Below are 22,672 nucleotides of genomic sequence, written 5' to 3'. Positions count from 1 at the left end.
AGATGCTTTCAAAACACAGCTAACTAAACTACAAGTTATTCTTTGTCTTGTTTGTGCATTGTTGTCTTTGTATTGTGCATATTTGTAATTAAATGTATTTATTCTGTGTACTTAATGATTTGCATGTACAATGTACTGTATTGCCAAAATGTTCCTCTTTGAGGGGATCAATAAAGCACATCTATACATGCATCTATCCATCAATATATCCAAAAAATGCACACAGCTAGAAAAGAGCTAGTAAACTAGGTTGGCTGAAAGTGGTGATAAACATCAGCTGACCTACACAACCTGGACTGGCAATGGTGGTTCATTCATTTCACAATTTAAAAAAGTAAATAAAATAAAAATGTTATTCCATACTAGAGGCACTACTTCCCTTTGCATAAGCCAACTTGAGCAAAATTCACAAATACTATAATCAATAATGTTTATATATCTGAGAACGTCGAAACACCATCATGATTTAAATATGATTAACTGTTAAGGCCTATTCGGCAGTGTTTATAAATGACAATGTTATAAAGAGTGTGACAGTGGAACTGCGCTCATCCAGAGAGGTGTGTGTGTGTGCGCGCGTGTGTCTGTCTTACCATTCTGGAGTTTCTCTCTGCCGCCTGAGAGAACACCGCTGGGTAGCATGCCAGTCGGGGTGAGACCTTTCAGAGTGAGAACACTCTCACTCTCCTCTCTGAAATACACACACAACATTACCCATGTGTACCCGCATGAACCCACTTGTACCCACAGACACAAATTGCATCTTACCGTAGCACCGAGAACACTCGAGCCATCTTCCCAATGGCACGAATCTTATTTCGGATCACTTCTTTGCGTGCAGAGGCTGTAGCACCTACACACATGCACAGAAACACAGGGTCACAATGAGACCGCAGCAAAGTCGAGCCATACCTGCCTCAGGCCGTCCCCCGCCCCATGGCACAGCCTCGAGTATCAAAAACCATTCAAATATTTCATACGTTCACTTTTATCCTTATGTCCAAAAAGGCAAACAGCTGCATTAACTAAATCGAGCCCTGAGGTACGACTACCCAAACCAATAAAAAGCTTCATTCACAGCAGTGCTACTAATTTGCTGTCGTGGCAAAAGCAAGTCAGATCAATAAACTAGTCCCCTACAGCATCCTATGCCTCTAGACTTCAGAATGTGAAACGCATGCTAAGCATTCGGTTAGCTATTGATTTCTGCAATCAGGGTTACGGTGAGGCTACTCATAGCTTCACACACACAGACACACGCATTATTATTCACACTGTTTTGATCAAGATGCTAGCTTTAAGGGACTGTGGAAAGGGTTGCTGCACTGAAAAAGTGGTACAAACAACTTCTACAACTGTTACTTAGCCAGATCTTTCATTAAACCCAACCTTGTTGAAACAGCTACTATATGGCCAAAAGTTTATAGGCACCTGTCCATCACACCCATGTGTGTTTGTTGAACATCCCATTCCAGATTTCATTCTCCTTTACTGGTATAACAACCACCTCCACTCTTCAGGGAAGTCTTTCCACTAGAAGTTGGAGTGTGGCTGTGGGGATCTGTGCTCATTCAGCCACAAGAGCATTTTATGAGGTCAGGCACCAATGTTGGATGAGGACTGGTGTGCAGTTGATGTTCCAGTTCATCCCAGAGGGTCTTCAGTGGGGTTGAGGTCCGGGCTCACTCAAGTTCTTCACTCCAACCTTGGCGAATCATGCCCTCATGGACTTCGCTTTGTGCACAAGGGCATTGTCACGCTGGAACATGTTTGGGCCTTTTATTTCCATCCATCCATCCATCCATCCATCCATCCATCCACCCACTATCTGTAGCCGCTTATCCTGTCCTACAGGGTCGCAGGCAAGCTGGAGCCTATCCCAGCTGACTACGGGTGAGAGGCGGGGTACACCTGGACAAGTCGCCAGGTCATCGCAGGGCTGACACATAGAGACAAACAACCATTCACACTCACATTCACACCTACGGTCAATTTAGAGCCACCAATTAGCCTAACCTGCATGTCTTTGGACTGTGGGGGAAACCGGAGCACCTGGAGGAAACCCACACAAACACAGGGAGAGCATGCAAACTCCACACAGAAAGGCTCTCGCTGGCCGCTGGGATCGAACACAGGACCTTCTTGCTGTGAGGCGACAGTGCTAACCACTACACCACTGTGCCGCCCTCCTCTTATTTCTAATGAAGGGAAACTAATGCTACAGCATACACAAACATCCTATATAATTGTGTAATTCAAACTTTGTGGCAACAGTTTGGGGAAGAACCGCATGAGTGTGAGGGCTGGGGGTCCACATACTTTTGGCCATGGAGTGTAAATACTTGGAGCAGCCTTAAATGGTCATGAAGTCATTAGAACATGACTGAGGTTTGGTAGAAATACAGGATTTATAATTTGTAAAGAATGTGCAATAAGGTTATTTGGCAACACTGTAGTGAGTGAGAAGGGCCCCATATTAGACATTTATTCATAGTTAAGTGTGTATCCAAGTAGTGAATACAGCAGTAAACAGGTAACATTAATAGCTTATTGCATGGCGTCCTTATAGCACCAGGGCCCCCGTTTGATTCTGAGCTCGGGTTACTGAAAGTGCAGAGTTTTGAATGCTCTCCATGTGGGTTCTCTGGTTTCCTCCTGTAAACAGGTGGTAGGTGGATTAGCTACTCTAATTTGTCCCTCGGTGTGAACGTATTGGCATCCCATCCAGGCTGTATTCCCACCTTGTGTTCGATGGCACCATGAGCTTGACCAGAATAGAATGCATATGTTGCGTTCAACTCCTACAAAGTTGTCTTTTGTTAGGAACAATCTAGCTGATCAAATCTGATCAGTGATGTAGAATTATCGCCACAAAGGAGCAAACTGTATAGACAATATTATAGATTTAACAACCTAGACCTCCTATCTACTTTGTTTACTACTGATGCTGTGAGCAGCCATGTTGATTTGACATCACTTGCTTTACTCTGGGTTGAGCAGACCTTTCCAGCTTTCTCAGTACGAATTACACATCTGTGGTTTTTCCTAGTTGGAGGTTGGAAATTCTGAGTCACAAGGTTAAGTCATAAAAGCGTAACATTAATGTACCGATGTTACCAATAAGTTCAGGCTACGTTTACATTACGTCGAATCAGCGGATCATCAGATTAACGTTCTTAAAATGATTCGCGTTTACACTAAAACCGTTAGCCGTGCACACAGCAACACCAATACGCGGATACGCTCGGCTCCGCAGGCATCCTGCGCTCCAAATCACTCCACCCTGAACAGCGAGTGCCCTCTGGAGGGTGCGCACTCCGGCCCTGCGCAGCTCACAGAGTGCGCGAGTGAAGTGAACAAGCCACGATTCGGGACTGAGCCGCTGTGTGTGTGATCCCAGCGCATATCACTTATTACTTGCAAGTGGAAGGATGGCAAGCCTAAAGACAATCATAACTACACAGTGGGCAGTATTTGCATCAGTATTTGCAGTATTTTCACACTTTTATACTCTTTAATGAAAGGTGATACAAGGCGGAAGTCCGCGCCGTTTTTCAGCAGTCGCGTCACATGACCAACGCCAGCGAATCAGGAAGGTGGATGTCACAGTGACGTTGTCCAATGAGACGCCAGCTAGAGCTCAGCACAGCGTATTCGCGTATTCTGAATGTTTACACAGCACCGGAGCTGATACGATCTAGATTGAATACGTGGACGCTGGCGGATTCCCGTTTCCCCGCTTTTCCAGGGGGGTTAATGTAAACGGACAGTGCATCCGCGAAGAAAACGAGACAGATACGGTCTAGTGTAAACGTAGCCTCAATTGCCTTGTGTTGAGACAGTGGATTAGGATTGTGGTCTGGGAAGGTGTGAAAACCATCACAGGCCACAATACAAAGACCAGAGTCGTTGAGGGGACAATGGAGAGTTGAATGACTTTTTCCAATCGGTTCAACCAGCCCACGTCCCCCCCACCCTCTCCCTCACTGCAGCCATCTCTCCTTCTTCCCTCAACACATCTCCCCCCAGTCATCACAGCAGCCCCCTCCTCCCCCACCTCAACACAGACTCTTCCATGCATTACTGCAGACCAGGTCAGAGGTCAACTGAGGAAGCTTCACCCCAGGAAAGCAGCAGGCCTGGACAAGGCGCGTCCACGACTACTGAAGACCTGCGCTGCTGAACTGGGTGAACCACTCCAACGCATCTTCAACCTTAACCTGCAGCTGGGGAGAGTGCCCACCCTCTGGAAGACATCATGTATCGTTCCAGTTCTCAAAAAGAATCGGCCCAGTGAGCTGAACGACTTCCGACCGGTGGCACTCACTTCACATCTGATGAAGACATTGGAGCGGCTCTTCCTCAGCCTCCTCAAACCCCAGGTACAACATGCCCAGGACTGTCTGCAGTTTGCGTACCGGGCAGGTGTTGGTGTGGAAGACGCCATCCTCTACCTGCTACACCGAGCCCACTCACATCTGGATAAGGGAAATGGCACAGTGAGGATCCTCTTCTTGGACTTCTCGAGTGCCTTCAACACCATCCAGCCCCTATTGCTTCAGGACAAACTGAACAGGATGCGAGTGGACCCCTGCCTGGCCACCTGGATCTCCAGCTACCTCACTGACAGGCCGCAGTATGTCAGGCTGAAGGACACTGACACTGTGATTAGCAGCACCGGAGCACCCCAGGGCACAGTGCTGGCCCCTCTTCTCTTCACCCTGTACACCACGGACTTCTGCTACAACTCGGAGCTGTGTCACATTCAGAAGTTTGCCGATGACACAGCCATCGTTGGGTGCATCAGTGACGACAGAGAGGAGTATAGGAGCCTGATGAGGGACTTTGCTGTGTGGTGCAACAGGAACCATCTGCAGCTCAACACCTCGAAGACCAAGGAGCTGGTCATTGACTTTGGGAGGTCCAGACCGAGGTGGAGGCTGTGGATTCCTACAAGTACCTTGGGCTGTGGCTGGACAGCAAGCTGGACTGGACTTGCAACACCAAACACTTATACAGGAAGGGACAGAGCAGGCTATAGTTCCTTAGGAGGCTGCGGTCCTTTAACATCTGCAGGAAACTCCTGTGGATGTTCTATCAGTCTGTGGTCGCCAGTGTCCTGTTTTACACCGTGGTGTGCTGGGGGGGGCAGCACATCCAAGAAGGACACATCCAGGCTGGACAAATTGATCAGGCGGGCCGGCTCTGTGGTCGGCATGAAGCTGGACTCTCTGGTGACGGTGGCAGAGAAGAGGTCTATGGACAAACCATTGAACATCATGGACGATGCCAGTCACCCTATGCACACCGTCATAAGCAACCAGAGGAGCCTGTTCAGTGACAGAATGCTCCTTCCCAAGTGCAGGACGAACAGACTTAAAAACTCCTTTGTCCCTCACGCCATCAGACTGTACAACTCCTCTCTGGGGGGGAGGAGGGGTAACAGGAGGACAGAGGATGGGAAGGAGCAGTAGCCCAGCCTGACAATAAGCAATACCGGACAATGTGCAATATAAAGTGCAATATCTCTCCTGCCTCCACCCCCCCTCCCCCTTCCTCTCTTCCCCCCCTCCTCTCTTCCCCATATCTTGTTCTTTTATTTTGTATATGTAAATACTTAATTTATTTTAATTTATCTAGAAGTTTTCTCTATTTCTTTTCTCTGTTTATCTGTAATGATGCTGCTGGAATCTTAATTTCCCTGAGGGAACCCGCCCAAAGGGATCAATAAAGTTTTATCTAATCTAATCTCTAATCTAGGAGCACATTTAGAGTGCTACAATGACTTTACTGATCATTTATTAGCCTGTACTTTTCAGAAACAGTGATCAGAATCAAGCTTATTGCCAAGTATGCGCTCGCATATAAGGAATCTGCTTTGGTGGTTGGTTCTTGTAACAGTGAGGATAAAAGAATTTAAAAATTAGACAAAAAATAGTTATAAAAATAGAATAAGAAATAAGAATAATCTAAAATATACAAATTTAAAGAATCAAGAAGAATCGGATAATGTTTACAATATAAGGGAACAATATAGCAACACTAGGGCACTCACAAGCTGCTGCCATATTCACTGCTTATATGCACTTCTTCGTTATACATTTTTGATGAATACTAATTTTAGAATCAACTGCATTAGAATTCTCCTGCAAGACCATCGACACCAACAGTGTCAGCAAATCACTGGAGGCAATCCACACACCAAACATTTTCATCTTCACATAATAATCTAAAATGGGCAATGAGCTAGTTTAGGTGGACATTAAGGATATTAGTATGAATCCATATAATCATTAAAAAAATAAAATATAAACTTGGTGTTATGCAACCCGTTAGGAAAAAAAAAAAAAGGTACAAACAATAAGCAAGGCTGCACTGTGCACACGGTAAGGCATGTGGGAGGCTGTACCTTTCTTTGGGGCATATATTAGCTGTCCTTCTCAAGAACACCCCAGAAGAGAACAGAAAAAGAACAGAAGAATGATGAGTGGATGGCTGAGGAATGGGAATAGGAGAGAAAGAGAGAGAGGAAGAGAGAGGCAAAGAGTCAGTGAGGGAGACAGCAAGATAGTAAGGAACAGAGTGAGGGAGAAAGCAAGAAGGAGAGAAACGAGAGGAAGAAAGCCACACCTATGGAGCAAAAGAACGGAAATGCCTGACCTAAAGACTGTGGGAGGAAACAGAAAAGATACTGATTAGATAAAGCTGCAGGGGAAGTGAAGTCACCTACACACACAAAAAAAAAAGAATGTGCAAACAGGAGGGTGGGAGAGGAGAACGAAGAAAGAAGAAGAAGAAGAAACTCAAATCTGAAAGAAAAAAAACCCCTCAAAACTAAACAAATTCATATTAAACCAAGTGTGACAGGAAGAGGAACAGTGAGCGAAAGATGTAGTGTTAAAGCAGTGTGAACTTAATAGCGCTTAGCTTGCAAGCCAAGACGATCTGCTTTCTTTTCAATAAAATATAAACGTTCGGCTTCAGCAATTTAATGTCTGTCACGCAAATGAAGCCCTGAGGCCGAGCATATTCCTCAGCTTTCGTTACATTTTCTTTAACAGGAAATGTGACTCAAGCAGTTCAGCGAACACAAAATGTGATGCTGTTTGTGAGATACGGAGGATTTCAGGGCATGGAAAGAATACATTTGCGCTGATAGACATCCCACAGTGCAGAGAAGGTTCATTTGTTTATCGTTTCCTGTTTTGAGAGACTGATGATTTTAGATATAGCGAGGTTCACAGGAGGACTCTACAGTGTGCATACATCCCATTAGTCATCAACATGAATGCTTATATCTGGCAGTAAATCACAATGATAAAGCAAAACTACTAGGAGCTATGCAGAAAGAGCTTACATACATCAGCGTTGCTATTGTTTTGAGGAAACAGGTTTTACTGGTTGGGTCTACACGCAGGATTCACAGGTCTACTATAAACACACAAATGGAAAAGCTTTCAAAAACGGCTAGAATTTCTGGTTATAAACTAATTCAGAGCGGCTGCTGATCGTGTAGCAGTAGGGAAATGAAATTAGCTTTACAGGGCTTTTTATAACACGAAGCGCATCGCCCCACCATGTTCACTTCACTGCAGACTGTGTACATGTGATCTTACAAGCAGAGACGGTTTTAACCACAGTTAGCCCGGCCCTGCGTTTAACTCAGACCTGCTGCGTTAGAGATCTGAAAGCAGCCACACATTGAATACTTAAGACTGTTTAATCTGGTCTCCTGGCATCTCCTGTTGGGAATCCTGAGAAACTCAACACCAAACCCTTTCTGTTCAAGTGTACGTGTGCGTTCGCATGCGTCAGCTGTAACTGTCTTACCATCAATCTCCTCATCTGTAGTCAGTTCATCATTGGAGCAGATACTCAGGACATTTACCAACATCTCAGTGACTGGGAGCAAGAACACACACAGAGAAAGAGACCGAAATCACACACCACTGACATCTGGAATGTTCTAGATACAGTAATGGCCCACATGATAAAAATAGTATATTATGATACCTGAAGACATTTAACAGTTATTCCATGAAATCGAGTTGTACATGAGCTCATAGCCGATAAGGCACGTAGCACCGAGTCGGTTATAAACCATGTACGACAAAATTGAGTGTAATAACTGTTTTATTCTGTCCACATTCACTGGATTTTGAGAAACTGAGCATTTTTATTTTTAGCAAATTCAATAAATACAAAACGTCCGACAAAATAATTTCCGTTTAGAATGTAAACAAACCGGAGAAATGACAGTAGAAACTATGAAAAATGCTATAACCATTCTTGGGGGGAAAAAAAAAATTATTTATACATGTCTGTCTCAGAAACTGGGTACTGTAGGGGAACCCCACTAAATATACTCACAGTCAATAAACTATACGGTTTTGAATGGTGATGGTTTTAATTTGAAATAAAATGATGAAAGAAAAAACACATAAAATTAAATCTTTGATGTGAATACTCTATTCAGAATTTGGCAAAAAATTCTGCAAATTTGTGGAAAAATGGTGGCTTGATCTGGGACATGATGAATGGTTGACTACATCGCATTCCCTTAAAAAGGTTGTAGTCCACTGAAAAGTCTACAGTTATCACTAATTGTATTTTAAGGTGTAACTTTATACACCTAAGGATTGGTGCGCTCACAGAATAATCATAACCGCAATAAAACATCATGCAAAATATTTGATCACCGTTGTAACTCCATGTTCCGCAAACCCAAAACCAATACGATCGTGTGTTTGGATCTAAACAGAAAGCCTCAGGGTCGGGGTCACTACCTCACCAAAAGTAGTAACTTAAAATCACTACGCCATATAAACATTTACTTATAAATCTGCGATTTTGTTTTTTAAAACGAAAGCTGAAAAGTTAAGTATAGAATAATTATGTTTCTTACAGAATATGTTACGATGGTAGCTGGCCTTGTATGAATTTCTGAGCTATAAAATGAGTTGTGGTCTATTTTTTACCGTAGCGTGTTATTTGTGTGCGGGGAAGGACACACATTAACAATGTGCATGTGTAGAATGGAATTTTCCACTCCAATCGTGCTTCCATTTGCTGTCTTTCTGTTACGCGAGTGATCTGTTCGGACGTTATCACTGAAAAGGTGAGTTTTGACAGTTTTATTTTGTTTTAGTCTTGCAGTATAAGGCAACAGAATGTTTCTTTTTCATCTTACTTTCATATTTTGTAGTGTTTGCGTATTTTTGGCCAATATTTTGCAACCATGGTCAATTTAGATCAAACTTTTGATAGAATCTACGGCCAGTCATTTTGCCCCGCCCCGCGCTCCGTCCGGTGCGGTAGTGATGTCCCGTTGCTCGTGCACCGCAGCAGAGACCCGCGCGACCTTCAGCCGGTACAGTCGCTGTTCTTTTACCAGCACCGTTATTCTCATCTTTCCGGTGTGTTCTTGATTTTTCCATTGTGTCCTATTTCACCATATCAAATCCCCAAAATGTATCATATTATTCATATTTAAGTGAATAATCAATTCAGTCATCATAACTTGGCATTTTTAACCCAAGCAATCAAAAAGAGGAAATTTATTCAATATTTTCACTCATCTGTGAAGGAGGGGCTTTAATTCTTCATGATGGAGTTATTTTATATGGAAATCAATTTTACAAAAGCATTTGAATTGTAATCAAAAAAATTTCCACAGTGGAGGCCAGATAAAGCAAGATACTATCTTTATTCTTATTAAACATGACAAAAGAAACATCGAGTATTAGGTAAATGCAAAAAAAAAAAAAAAGTAAAATTAGAAAATTTATTTTTTGACCATAATGTCCCAAATGAGAGACCAGTTTCTGAGACGGACCCATATACGTTCTTACCATCAAATACTTTTATTCCATACTTTGTGCTTTTTTTTTGTAGTTTTGTTTTCAAGTAGTTTTTATTTCGTCCTCGGTTGGTTTGGCAACATGCTCCGCCATTTTGTTTTTCTCTACTCATGGCATATGAGCTGATAGCCTAGTACAGGGGTGGGCAATTATTTTTTCCATGGGGCCACATGAGAAACAGAAAATTTAGTGGAGGGCCGGACCAAAAGGCTGAACTAAATTCTGCATAATATTAATTGTATTTCTTTATATAAAGCAGTAAATAACATTGTTTTTACAAGCTGCTAAGACTGGTAAGAGTATGGAAAAAACGAGGTTGCCTTACAAAAAACGTCATTTATTCAATCAAATTTCCCAAAACAATGGTTAACAAAATGTGAACGTTTGTACCATTTTTTTTTTCAGTCACATTCACCCCAAAACACAATAAAGACATCACAATATTGTCTTTCTACTCCAAATATCAAGCAAGATACATCATATTATAATAATGATGCCCACATTTGTAGTCTAATCACCTCATTTGGTGTTTTTCAGTTTTTCGGATCTGCTCTCCGCAAACTAAACACACGGCTTTATCTCCGACTTCAGTAAATAAATACTTAGCAGTCCATGTTTTGTTGAAAGCCCTGCATTCGGCATCTACCTTTCTTCTTTTTGCGGACATTTTGGGGGCTAAAGTCTTCTTGTGACCTGCTCGCAACAACGTCGATTCGGTGTAGGTATCAGATCTACAGATCGGCTCGGGCTCCAGGCGCCAGCTGGTGACGTCACACGATGTGATTGGCTGGACCGTTTGAAGGATGACGTACAAGTTTGTGGTTGGTCTGGACAAACTATGGAAGTAGTTATCGCGGGATTAGGTTTCGTGGGATTTCATGTCGCGCGCATTGCATTTTTGTTGAACACAACTTCAAAATAAAAGCAATGCACATTCAGTCCATGCATGGGGTAAAATTAGAAAATACGGTTATTTTGTAATTTCTAATTAACCTTACGCGGGCCGGTCAGAATGAACCAAAGGGCCGGATGCGGCCCGCGGGCCGTAAAATGCCCAGGTCTGGCCTAGTAGTAGAGTAACTAATCAGAGCGCATCATTGCTCATATCCAGTGACTGTGGATAGAAGAGTCCATGATACACAGCATGTACCATAATGTTTGTAGCTGCTCCACAGTTTTGATTATAATGTTACTGAATGTTTATATTTAAAAAAAATGTTAGAGAATAAAACAATCCATACAAAAATAGATTTCAACATGTAATCAGTCAGCAACACCACCACCAGTCTATGCACCAGTGTATATACACAATTTATCAAAAAAATCCCTAACAGACAACGTACTGCACAGCACTACAAGAAAACCTGATTACCAGAGGGGTTTCAAAACGTACCTTTCTCTCCAACAAAGGGCAAGGACCAGGTGAAGACATCCATGAAGTTGGGCAGCCAGTAGGGGTGAGGAGAACAATTAAACTGCCGAATGTTCATGACGTTATTCTCATATTTCAGCACAGCAGCTAAATACATGGAAAGCAAGAAAAGTGAGGGGACGATTTAGGCGTTTAGACATTCAGCAGCGTGCTCGCTCTCTCTCTCTCTCTCTCTCTCTCTCACACACACACACACAGACGACCATGCACACACACATCCAAGACAGTTGACCTCTCAATATTTAAAAGCAACAGGCCTCTGTGGGGAGAGTAATACTGGTGGTAATGCTGATGGTTGTTCATTTAACATAAAAACGAACATGGATTACAGTCAGCTCCAGAATTATTGGCACCCTCGTTAAATATGGGCAAAAGCATTTTATAAAACAATGCATCTGTTTAAGAGAATGACCTTCACCGTTACTTCTATTAAAGTGTGAAATTAAGCTAATTAACAACAAAGATATTTGTACTAACCTTTATCTTTGGTAATGATGAAGAAAAACAATAGTCTTGGTGCCAACAGTTATGTGCTAACTGTCTAATTCTTACTTCCCAACATCACTTAAAAATAATTAACATTATTAAGTCCATAGCTTGTAAATCTTTAATACTGAAATGAATGAGTTAAGGCAACCTTATTGCAAAAAGTGTTACCCTTCAGACTGGTCCACAACCAGTACGATATGTGCTTTGGGCAATCAAGCTTTTAACACTAGATTTCTGGAGGTTTTTTTTCCCAAGCCAAAGGGGGTGCCCCTCCTCTTTCACACCACACAAGCCCATCCCTTCCTCTTCAGCGCATTACACGCATTAGCACAGAACGTGTAACGTTTATGAGAGACAGGATCAGATGATGTAAAAATAAGCATGCTTTTTATGCAAGAATAACAATTTATTAAAACGTTGCTGTGAATACATTCATTTTGTTCAGGACTGATACATGTATGCATGCTTCAGCTGTTTAGTGTGGTGCAGACGAGGGAAAATAAGCATAAGGAAAAAAAGATTATTAAATTCAAGTGTAGACTGCGTGGAGTCCAAATTGATGGTAATGAGAAATGGCTGTTAATTTGTACAGTCTACACGCCAATTAATTTTTTTTTAACCTGTTCTTGCTGTCCCTCGTTCAAAGTTCAGTTCACACAGATTAAAATGAATCTGTTCATAGTTCACAGTCCCAAAAATAAACTAGCCCACAAGCATTTCTTCTGAAGTTTTTTTTTAATGAGCAGCACTGAATTCAACGTGAAATTTCTGCTCAGCAACTAAAATATCAAATTTCACCTACCATGAGAAAGTTCTTGGTGTTTACTTTGATAAGCAATCAGCAGAGTCACAACCAGCACATCAGAGTGCACTGCCATAAGACGAGGAACATTTAAGGCCAAGTTTACATTAGACCGTATCTGTCTCGTTTTCTTCGCGGATGCACTGTCCATTTACATTAAAACGCCTGGAAACGCCAGGAAACGGGAATCCGCCAGCGTCCACGTATTCAATCCAGATCGTGTCAGCTCCGGTGCTGTGTAAACATTGAGAATACGCGGATACGCTGTGCTGAGCTCTAGCTGGCGTCTCATTGGACAACGTCACTGTGACATCCACCTTCCTGATTCGCTGGCGTTGGTCATGTGACGCGACTGCTGAAAAACGGCGCGGACTTCCGCCTTGTATTACCTTTCATTAAAGAGTATAAAAGTATGAAAATACTGCAAATACTGATGCAAATACTGCCCATTGTGTAGTTATGATTGTCTTTAGGCTTGCCATCCTTCCACTTGCAAGTGGTAAGTGATATGCGCTGGGATCACACACACAGCGGCTCAGTCCCGAATCACTGCTTGTTCACTTCACTCGCACGCTCTGAGCTGCGCAGGGCCGGAGTGCGCACCCTCCAGAGGGCACTCGCTGTTCAGGGCGGAGTGATTTGGAGCGCAGGATGCCTGCGGAGCCGAGCGTATCCGTGTATTGGCGTTGCTGTGTGCACGCTAATCATTTTAAAAACGTTAATCTGATGATCAGCTGATACGGTCTAATGTAAACCCCACCTAAGAAAATCACAATATGAAAAAAGTTACATTTTTGCCCATTATCTCTACTGCGAGAGTATCGTTCACTCTCACCAGTGAATCTCACCAGTGATTCGTTCAGTTTACCGCAAGCTGCTCACTGTGATCTTACAGCGATTAGTACTCTGCGCTGTGGCTGCAGCAACCTCGGTTTGAATCCAGATCATGGCAAGGAGGTGGCAAGATCATGACCTGAAGGTTAGAGAAGCAGCCTTGGGCCCAAAGGGTCATCAGTTTGATTCCCGGGACCAGCAGGGAAAACGTGAGGGGAGTTGAGTGAATGAACAGCGCCTCTCTCTGTATCCTGGCTGAAGTGCTCTCGCACAGCACATAACCTGATCACCTTATCATAACCTTAACATGTGTGTGTGCTCATTGTTCACTTGTGTTCACTGCTTCAGATGGGTTAAATGCAGAGGAATTTCACTGTGCTTGAGCGTACGTGACAAAAAGGTTTCTTTGAAATATGAGCACATTCAATAAACGGCACTCATTTAGCGTGTTCATGCACAACACTGCTTATTTTTACTGTCTGATACCGTCTTGAGCTCAACATTAACACATTCTTAAATAAATAAATAACACAAACAAATTAGCATTCCTTTTTCATTACCATCAATTTGGACACCGTCTACACCTGAATTTAATACTTTTTCTCATTTTTATTTTCCATCACTGTCTCAGTCACTAAATTATTATACATATAGGACACGTTTCCGATGGAATAAAAACATGTATTCTGTTTCCTTCTAGCAGGTTTCATTCATTTGGTTCGATAGCATGTTCTCATATTGTTCTCATATCGCTTATCCTACGTGTATTACGTCACTCTACCCAATGGAGAATGAGCGCGGAATATTGTTTATGATATTGCATGGTTGTCTTCAATGTCTTGTGTTTCTATATTTGCACCACAGAGTGGCAACTTTAATTTCATTGTATACATTTACAAAGTCAATTCATTCATTCATTCATTCATTACGTCACACGTTGGAGCTGATGCGAATATCCAAAGGAGAAACTTTTCTGCTGCGCATGCACAGAAGCATCTCTTTGTTCGCCGGGAAAGAGAAAGACACATTGAAAACCTGAAAGACTACCAAAACTTCATGAGATATTCTTCACATATATTTACTAGAGGGCGGCACGGTGGTGTAGTGGTTAGCGCTGTCGCCTCACAGCAAGAAGGTCCTGGGTTCGAGCCCCGTGGCCGGCGAGGGCCTTTCTGTGTGGAGTTTGCATGTTCTCCCCGTGTCCGCGTGGGTTTCCTCCGGGTGCTCCGGTTTCCCCCACAGTCCAAAGACATGCAGGTTAGGTTAACTGGTGACTCTAAATTGACCGTAGGTGTGAATGTGAGTGTGAATGGTTGTCTGTGTCTATGTGTCAGCCCTGTGATGACCTGGCGACTTGTCCAGGGTGTCCCCCGCCTTTCGCCTGTAGTCAGCTGGGATAGGCTCCAGCTTGCCTGCGACCCTGTAGAACAGGATAAAGCGGCTACAGATAATGAGATGAGAAAAACATACCAACGGACATCAAAAAAACGGAAGTGTGTGTGTGTGTGTAAGAATAATAAGATAAGAATATTGGCTGGCTTTGTTTTCATGGTATATCAGACATATTCCATTCAGCTAGCATGATACTGAACTCGTCTTTGACTCGTACCATGCTAGCTGAATGGAATATGTCTGATATACCACTCAACGCCAGCCAATATTATTTAAATATGTCATGAGTCATTTTTTTTTTATTAATGCATAAAAGCACACTTATTTTAACACCATCTGATACAGTCTCTCGTGAATGTTGCACATTCTGCAATAACGCATGTATCGCTCATGCCGAGCACGCGCGCGCAGTTTTTCCTCTGTGTCAGGTGCTGCTTCGCTCAAACTGACCCGCGCTTAACATTAACAATGTAAAGTTGAAAGGTGATGACTGCAGTGAAGAGGAAGGGATGAGCTTGTGTGGGGAGAAGGAGGAGGGGTACCCCGTTTGGCTTGGGACAAAAATTCTCACAGCCAACCAGAATTCTAGTTTTAAATGAGTGGTCAACATACAACATCACAGCTATCTTGTTGAAATCTTATCTGTGTGGCTCAAGGTCACTCTCAGTGTGGTATCAAAATTAGCGTAAGCATGGTGACTCCTGCTTGTGTGCCTCACATACTGAAAGCTGACCCTTGCACTTGAGCTGACACAGAGGGACTTTCCCGACCTGGAGTGTCGCTCTCGATTGAGAATAGCAGGCTGTCATGTGGTGCAGACAGCAGGCCAGCTGTCAACTGCAAGTCAGACTTGAAGACCCGACCATGTCTCTACTTAACCTCCAACTTTGGTTGGGTAATGCATAAAATATGTTAAAACACCATTACACCACCTAATTCATAAAATATAAAAATTTACATACCATGATAATTTACTACATGACATCATTTGACGGATTAAGTAAAAAGAGTTCAAATGTGACCATTTGATTTGAGATGCATTTCCAGGCACAGCCACTAGGTGGCTCCAGGGCCCACTAAAGCACTTAAAGAACAACGTAATGGTGGAGACTAGACTTAAGGTATTATTCAGATTCGCATAGATATTATTTACATGCAGACAAATTTAAAAAAAAAAAACAAAACAAAACAAAAAAAAAAAACTTTACAACGACTGAAGGGAACAAAAATATTAACGCTAATCTACTTTAATTAAAACTGGCATGAATAACGAGCGAACGAAATGAATAAAGATGAAAAACATGCAAATGTGTTGAAAAGCCAATTCCTAAATTATCCAACCTGTTTCAAGAACTGTGCCTTTTTACGAAATGTTATAATTTATAGCTTTGAGCTCTCAAGCATCCAAGTTATTACGCCGTACGTCACACTGACATTGTTATCCATGAAATGAAAACAATAAAAGCAGTAAACTTGGAGGCAAAGCTAAAGCCTGGGAGTGGAAAGGAGAAACCGAGCACTGTGGCCATGGAGAGGATCTGTTTCTCTCTCTGTCTCGCTCCCTCTCCCTCATTCCAGGAGGCAGAGTCATCGCGAGTGACGTGGCCGTTCCACCCGAGAACACCAGTCTGTTCAGGAACCACAGGATGACCCCATGACCTGTTATCCTAGCGCTAAACACACCGTGCTTCAGGAAGCAACACGGCCCATGCTGGAATGTGCGGCATGTGGGAAGAAATCAGGGAACCAGAATTTAACCAATCAACCACCATTACAGAAAAATGCATCAAGAACCCTTCCATTATTTGTTCATAACCAGATTCCTAAGAAAACAATGAGCCACTATTCTTCAAATGAACTAATCTCTCCTGTGCATTTGTGCTACTTGAGGCAAAATCTGACTGTGGATTAGTATTTGAAGCATGTCTTATCTGGAATCCCCAACTGTTGTGCCACGGACAGATGGAGGAACCCTCAGTGCTTTAATCAATGCTTGGAATGAGCTCAGCGTGCTGGCAGAGACTGTGGCCATTACTCCTGCTGAGTCCTGCTACACTTTCCTCTGCTCAGAAACTAAAACACTGGTTAGGCATTCGTTAGCTACATTAGGCTAACCAGCACTAGCACTACTTCGCCACTGTGCCGTTGGATTTGCTGTGCTTTGTCATGGGTTGCCTTATTGACTCGTTTCCTGCAGACAGAGCTACAGCCTGATGGACAGCTGGACAGTCAGTCTGGTAACCCAGGAGAGTGATGGATTGGGCAGACGCACCCTCTCTGCTGGATTTACAGCAGTGCTCTGGAGCCATCAGTCTTGACACAGGCCATGGCTCTGACTTCACTCTGAGGAGAGAGGATCAATCTCCCATGCTTCCATCTACCCCCTGCCCACTGTCTGCTTGATCCAGCTTTAAATGAATGTGCGGAGGCTGTGATGGTGCATGGTGTTATGCGTGAAGAGAGCACAGCTCAGTGAAACCATTGGTGTATTGCTGACACATGGCGCACCTCTGGTCTCGTCTGCTTAACGGCAGCTCGTTTTGGGGCTGTCGGGTCAGAAAAACAAAACACCTCCCTGCAAGAGTGTGTTATTCTATCCACATTCACTGGATATAAGCAATCGTGTGCTTTGATTGGCTACTCTACTACTAGGCTATCAGCTCATATACCGTGAGTAGAGAAAAACAAAATGGCGGCGCGTGTTGCTGAACCAACCGAGGATGAAATAAAAACTCTACTCGAAAACAAAACCCAAAAATTATATGATCATGTATTTAAAAGAAGCAGAAGTGGCTAAAAGAATATAGTCCCCCCAGTATCTCCTGTTCCACACTTCAGCCCAGTCGGTGGCGGTAATGCACCTTTAATTTGGTTTGCCAAACGCCAAAAACCCCTGAAGAAGAAATCGGTGGTGTAGTGGTTAGCGCTGTCACCTCACAGCAAGAAGGTCCTGGGTTCGAGCCCCGTGGCCGGCGAGGGCCTTTCTGTGCGGAGTTTGCATGTTCTCCCCGTGTCCACGTGGGTTTCCTCCGGGTGCTCCGGTTTCCCCCACAGTCCAAAGACATGCAGGTTAGGTTAACTGGTGACTCTAAATTGACCGTAGGTGTGAATGTGAATGGTTGTCTGTGTCTATGTGTCAGCCCTGTGATGACCTGGCGACTTGTCCAGGGTGTACCCCGCCTTTCGCCCGTAGTCAGCTGGGATAGGCTCCAGCTTGCCTGCGACCCTGTAGAACAGGATAAAGCGGCTAGAGATAGTGAGATGAGTTTTTGATAGTAAGAACGTATCTTTTTTTATTTCTTAAGAATTACTACAGCTTTTTTCACAAATTGCTACTGTCATTTCGCCGGTTTGTTTACATTCCAAGCGGAAATTATTTTGTCAGACGTTTTGTATAAAGTTTTTATTTATCGAATTTGCAAAAAATTAAAATGCTCCGTTACTCAAAATCCAGTGAACGTGGATAGAATAAAACAGTTATTCCACTCAATCTCGTCATACATGGCTTATAGCCAACTCGGCGCTACGCTCCTCCTCGGCTATCAGCTCACGTACGACTCCATTTCGTGGAATAACTGTTAAACATGGCTAGAATGTAAAAGTAAACACAAGCTACCATATCATTAACAGCCAGACTGATGCAAAATCAAGGACGGCTATGGTGCCAGAAGATGTACTGAGGTGTAGCAATGTCTGCGTAAAGTTGACGTGCTGCTTCTTCCCATCACAGCCCGTGGTTCTACTGCAGCAAAAACTCGTTTTGACGTACAACAAAACATGAGGTTTAGGGGAGTTCATTCCGTACTTTTAATTTGTACTGAATTAGAATTACACTGACACTATACGACAATGTTATTCATTCAGAGCAATTTGGTTAGACACTTGTACTATAAATTGAAGATACACAATGGCCAAAAGTATGTGGACACCTGACCATCAAAACTATATGTGGTTCTTCCCCAAACTGTTGTCACAAAATGTGCAGCGCACAACTTTCCAGAAAGTCTCTGACTCTCTCTTCACTGGAACCAAGAGGCCCAAAAGATGTTTCAGCTTGACAATGCCCGTGTGCACAAAGCAAGGTCCATGATTTGCCAAGTTTGGAGTTGAAGAACTCAAGTGTCCTGCTCAGAGCCCTGACCTCAAACCCAGTGAACACCTTTGGAATAAACTGGAACGCTGACTGAACCCCAGGCCTCCTCATCGAACATCAGTGCTTGACCTCACTAATGCTTTTGTGACTGAATGAGCACAAATCCCCACAGCTACGCGCCAAAATCTAGTGAAAAGCCTTCCCAGAAGAGTGGAGGTTAGTATAGCAGTAAAGAGGGCCTAAATCTATACTGGGACGTTCAACAACAAACGTGGGTGTGATTGATCAGGTGTCCACAAACTTTTGGCCACACAGACTCTGCTCATCATGACACCAGAGACCCGTATAATACTACAAGACAAACTCGTCCTCCGAGAGTAGCTTATCTAATAATGCATAAAGCAGTTCTTTTGCTTTTTGACATTTTCTTAAAGGAGTACGCCACCCCCAGGTGAAATTGAGTCAGTCCCTGCAGTCCCTAGAGTTGGATGAGTGAGCCAAAGCGTTTTGTAGCCGACCCAGCCATTGCCCTGATCTAGAAACGCCCCGGTTAGCTTAGCTTAGTCGCTGTAATCCGGCGTGTCCAGCTAGCATTGTCGTTGCAAAAGTGAATCAAATAACTCAAGATTTTTTATAATTATTTCTCATGACCTGTACATTCACATCGAGTACACATATCAATGCAAATTAACACAAAGGGATTTACTAGACCAATTTATATATGGAACTATTTTCGGCCAGAGCACAGGCAAAGCACCGCTGCAGGCGCAAAGACACCACACAGCACCTGTCAGTGTCAGCCTAGTAGCCAGTGTTGCCAGATTGGGCGGTTTCCCGTCCAGTTGGGCGGTTTCAAGTGCATTTTGGTGGGTTTTGAACATATTTTGGGCTGGAAAACGTCAGCAGTATCTGGCAACACTGCTAGTAGCAGAGAACTTAGTAGTCACGCTGGTGTATTGACGGAAGTTGAGGGTTTTCAGGTGCTGCGTGGTGTCTTTGCGCCTGCAGCAGTGCTTTGCCTGTGCTGTGGCCGAAAATAGTTCCATATATAAATTGGTCTAGTAAATCCCTTTGTGTTAATTTGCATTGATATGTGTACTCGATGTGAATGTACAGGTCATGAGAAATAATTATAAAAAATCTTGAGTTATTTGATTTACTTTTGCAATGACATGCTAGCTGGACACGCCGGATTACAGCGACTACGCTAAGCTAAGCTAACCGGGGCGTTTCTAGATCAGGGCAATGGCTGGGTCGGCTACAAAACGCTTTGGCTCACTCATCCAACTCTAGGGACTGACTCAATTTCACCTGGGGGTGGCGTACTCCTTTAACCAATAAAGACTGTCACGCACACCATTTTGCCATAGCGTTCGTGTTGCCACTTCAATTCATGATGAAATTAAATTATTCACATCTAACTACTAAACCTGGAGGTCATAATTGCTTTCTTTCCTCTCTGTAATGCAAAACGCATATTTTAAGCTCATTACCTTTGCCGTGGCACAGCTTGGATGAAATATTAAAGCTGGAGAAAGATTAGTGATCAGCAAAGCAAATAACTACAGAAGCTAAGAATAACCAGGCGTGTTTAATAGGTTTTTGTTGAGACATGCCAGTTCTCCATGCTCCATGAAAAAAGTCCTGTGCTCACAATTACTGTGTAGATGGTTCATGAGCCGATTACCATCTACCGGTTACTCTAATATGACAGATGTCCTTTCATGTTAGGAGGAAAACTTTAACGTACAACCTGAAATCGGTGATGAATAGCTGACACACAAACCCTGAACACGATTACAGTAGTTACATTCGCTTTGTGTGTGTGGTGGTGGGTGTTTGTGTGAACTCAGCAATGATTGATCCATCTTCACATTTTCATTTGCCAGAAGAAAAAGTGCAGCATGGGTAAAATGACCAAACACCCACTCGCTTTCCTTTCTCTTTAATGTAAAAGTGCTGACTAACTGAGCCTGGGTCTGTCCATCTTGCAGCTCAGCAGGACCACAGCATGCCAACCCTAGACTAGTGCCCCCCCCCAACACGTCTGTTATCATGGTCTCTTACCTTTATTATTGTAGACATCTAAGTAGTTGGGGGCTGAGAAGATGGTGATGAGTGAGGGGAATCCTGTAGTCTGGCTCTTTCTGTACATGCGATACCTGACGAAGACAAAAGCTCTCGCGTCATCATCCTGGTTACAGAATCCATAATCATTTATCTACACAGGTTTAGTTGCGTGTTATGGTTTCTTCTACATTCTCAACAGGTCCTGCTGGATACAGTACAGACCGGGGGGTTTGGTTTACTGCTCAACTCCTCATTGCAATAATCTATTACACTGTGAGACTAAGGGGAGTCCAAACTACTGTATTCAGACAATAACTCTGCAATAATCAATAAAACTCCTGCTGTGCAAAGAGCTCAAATTAACTGACTAAAGCACAAGCAGGGCAATTTCATTTGAGCTGGAGTGAGTAAGCAAAATTTCAGACAGTTGCTGAGCTCAGTTCAAATTCAGTGGGAGTAAATTGTATGTACTTATTCAGGAGATGAGCTTAATTCACAAGTCATCCAACTGAAAATATTTTCTGGGTATTTAACAACAACAAAAAAGTTGCATTTAAATTGCTAGTCAGGCACTTTTTTTTTTTAAATAGCACTGTAATATCACGAGTAACCATCTTTGCTACACATGAGGTGTTTTAAAGGAGATATTACCCAGCGTCCTGTGCTTCGTGGGCCCGGATGACCGATAATAAGTTGTTGTTTTGTAGGAAATCGCACACAGCAGGATAACTATAGGAACAAAAAAAAAAATCAGGAACATCAGTTTCAACAATACTGTAGGAGGTCAGCACATCACACACTCAACTCTCTCATAGTGACCATCAAGGGAGGAAATTGTGCATTAAAAACTGAACGCATTTGTTTTTGAGAGCAACAGGGAGAAACCTCAACACTCCCGAGATCAGTGCTGGAGACTGGAAGCCAAAGCAAACTGTCATCCATCCTGAAAGGCTAGATGTGAGTTTTTAGACTTTTCCATCCCACAGCCATCATCCAACTAGAAAAGGGCATGCTGAAACTTTCCCATGTTTACAACTGGCTTTGGTGATGAATCTACCCTGTGGCACACTGCAACCGCTGAATGAGCTGACAGAACTAAAACAACATCTTACACAAACCCAAATGGAGCTCGGTGCCTGCGCGCACACACTCTGTAAACTTACTCGCTGCTGAGAGAATGAGTTGCCTGGTTATACAAGGCAAAATGCTGGAAGCCATGAAAATGGTTTAACACTACCCGAAGGATTGCTGAATTCAGAACTCATTAAAAGAATAATGCCAAGCCAAAAGAAAAACAAATACCAACTGGTAATGCAGTATTAAAAACATGAAACATGCACTTCTCTACTTTTGTGGATTAAAAAAAAAAAACTTGATAGAAATTGAAAAATATTATTTTGGGCATCTCCTGACACTTGGAAAGCTACATCATCCAATTTGGCTTCATTTTGTTTATTTGGGTGTTGATTGTTTTCTATAACAGCGGTTCTCACAGTCGTTCCAACTGAAAGTCAAATCAAATGCTCTTGTTCATTGTAACACAGCAAACAGCATTTTCTAACTTCATGAGAGGGGAAAAAATATAAACTTGTTTTGAGAACATTCTACAACATTAAATGAATAAGAAGTACGACAGGGGCGGCACGGTGGTGTAGTGGTTAGCGCTGTCGCCTCACAGCAAGAAGGTCCTGGGTTCGAGC

At 43.0% G+C, this 22,672-nt stretch overlaps 1 protein-coding gene across 2 annotated transcripts in view; it reads right to left on the bottom strand.

The window, feature by feature from the left end:
- The window catches only part of LOC132894605 (protein phosphatase 3 catalytic subunit alpha), a 246,988-nt gene that overhangs the window by 15,085 nt on the left and 209,231 nt on the right, over positions 1-22,672 (bottom strand). The window contains exons 7-13 of one of the 2 annotated variants that reach the window (XM_060934673.1): positions 21,624-21,701; positions 20,970-21,064; positions 11,254-11,379; positions 7,831-7,902; positions 6,410-6,436; positions 769-853; positions 594-691 (exon numbers count right to left, since the gene is read on the bottom strand). In XM_060934673.1, coding sequence (XP_060790656.1) covers positions 594-691; positions 769-853; positions 6,410-6,436; positions 7,831-7,902; positions 11,254-11,379; positions 20,970-21,064; positions 21,624-21,701 — 581 coding nt within the window. The remainder of the gene's footprint in view (positions 1-593; positions 692-768; positions 854-6,409; positions 6,437-7,830; positions 7,903-11,253; positions 11,380-20,969; positions 21,065-21,623; positions 21,702-22,672) is intronic. The other variant, XM_060934682.1, reaches the window with a different exon arrangement.

The sequence above is a fragment of the Neoarius graeffei genome, chromosome 1 (genome assembly GCF_027579695.1).
Source record: "Neoarius graeffei isolate fNeoGra1 chromosome 1, fNeoGra1.pri, whole genome shotgun sequence".
In the NCBI taxonomy this organism is placed as follows: Eukaryota; Metazoa; Chordata; class Actinopteri; order Siluriformes; family Ariidae; genus Neoarius; species Neoarius graeffei.
Note: the sequence above shows the minus strand (reverse complement) of the source record. Positions and strands in the feature narration are given on the sequence as shown.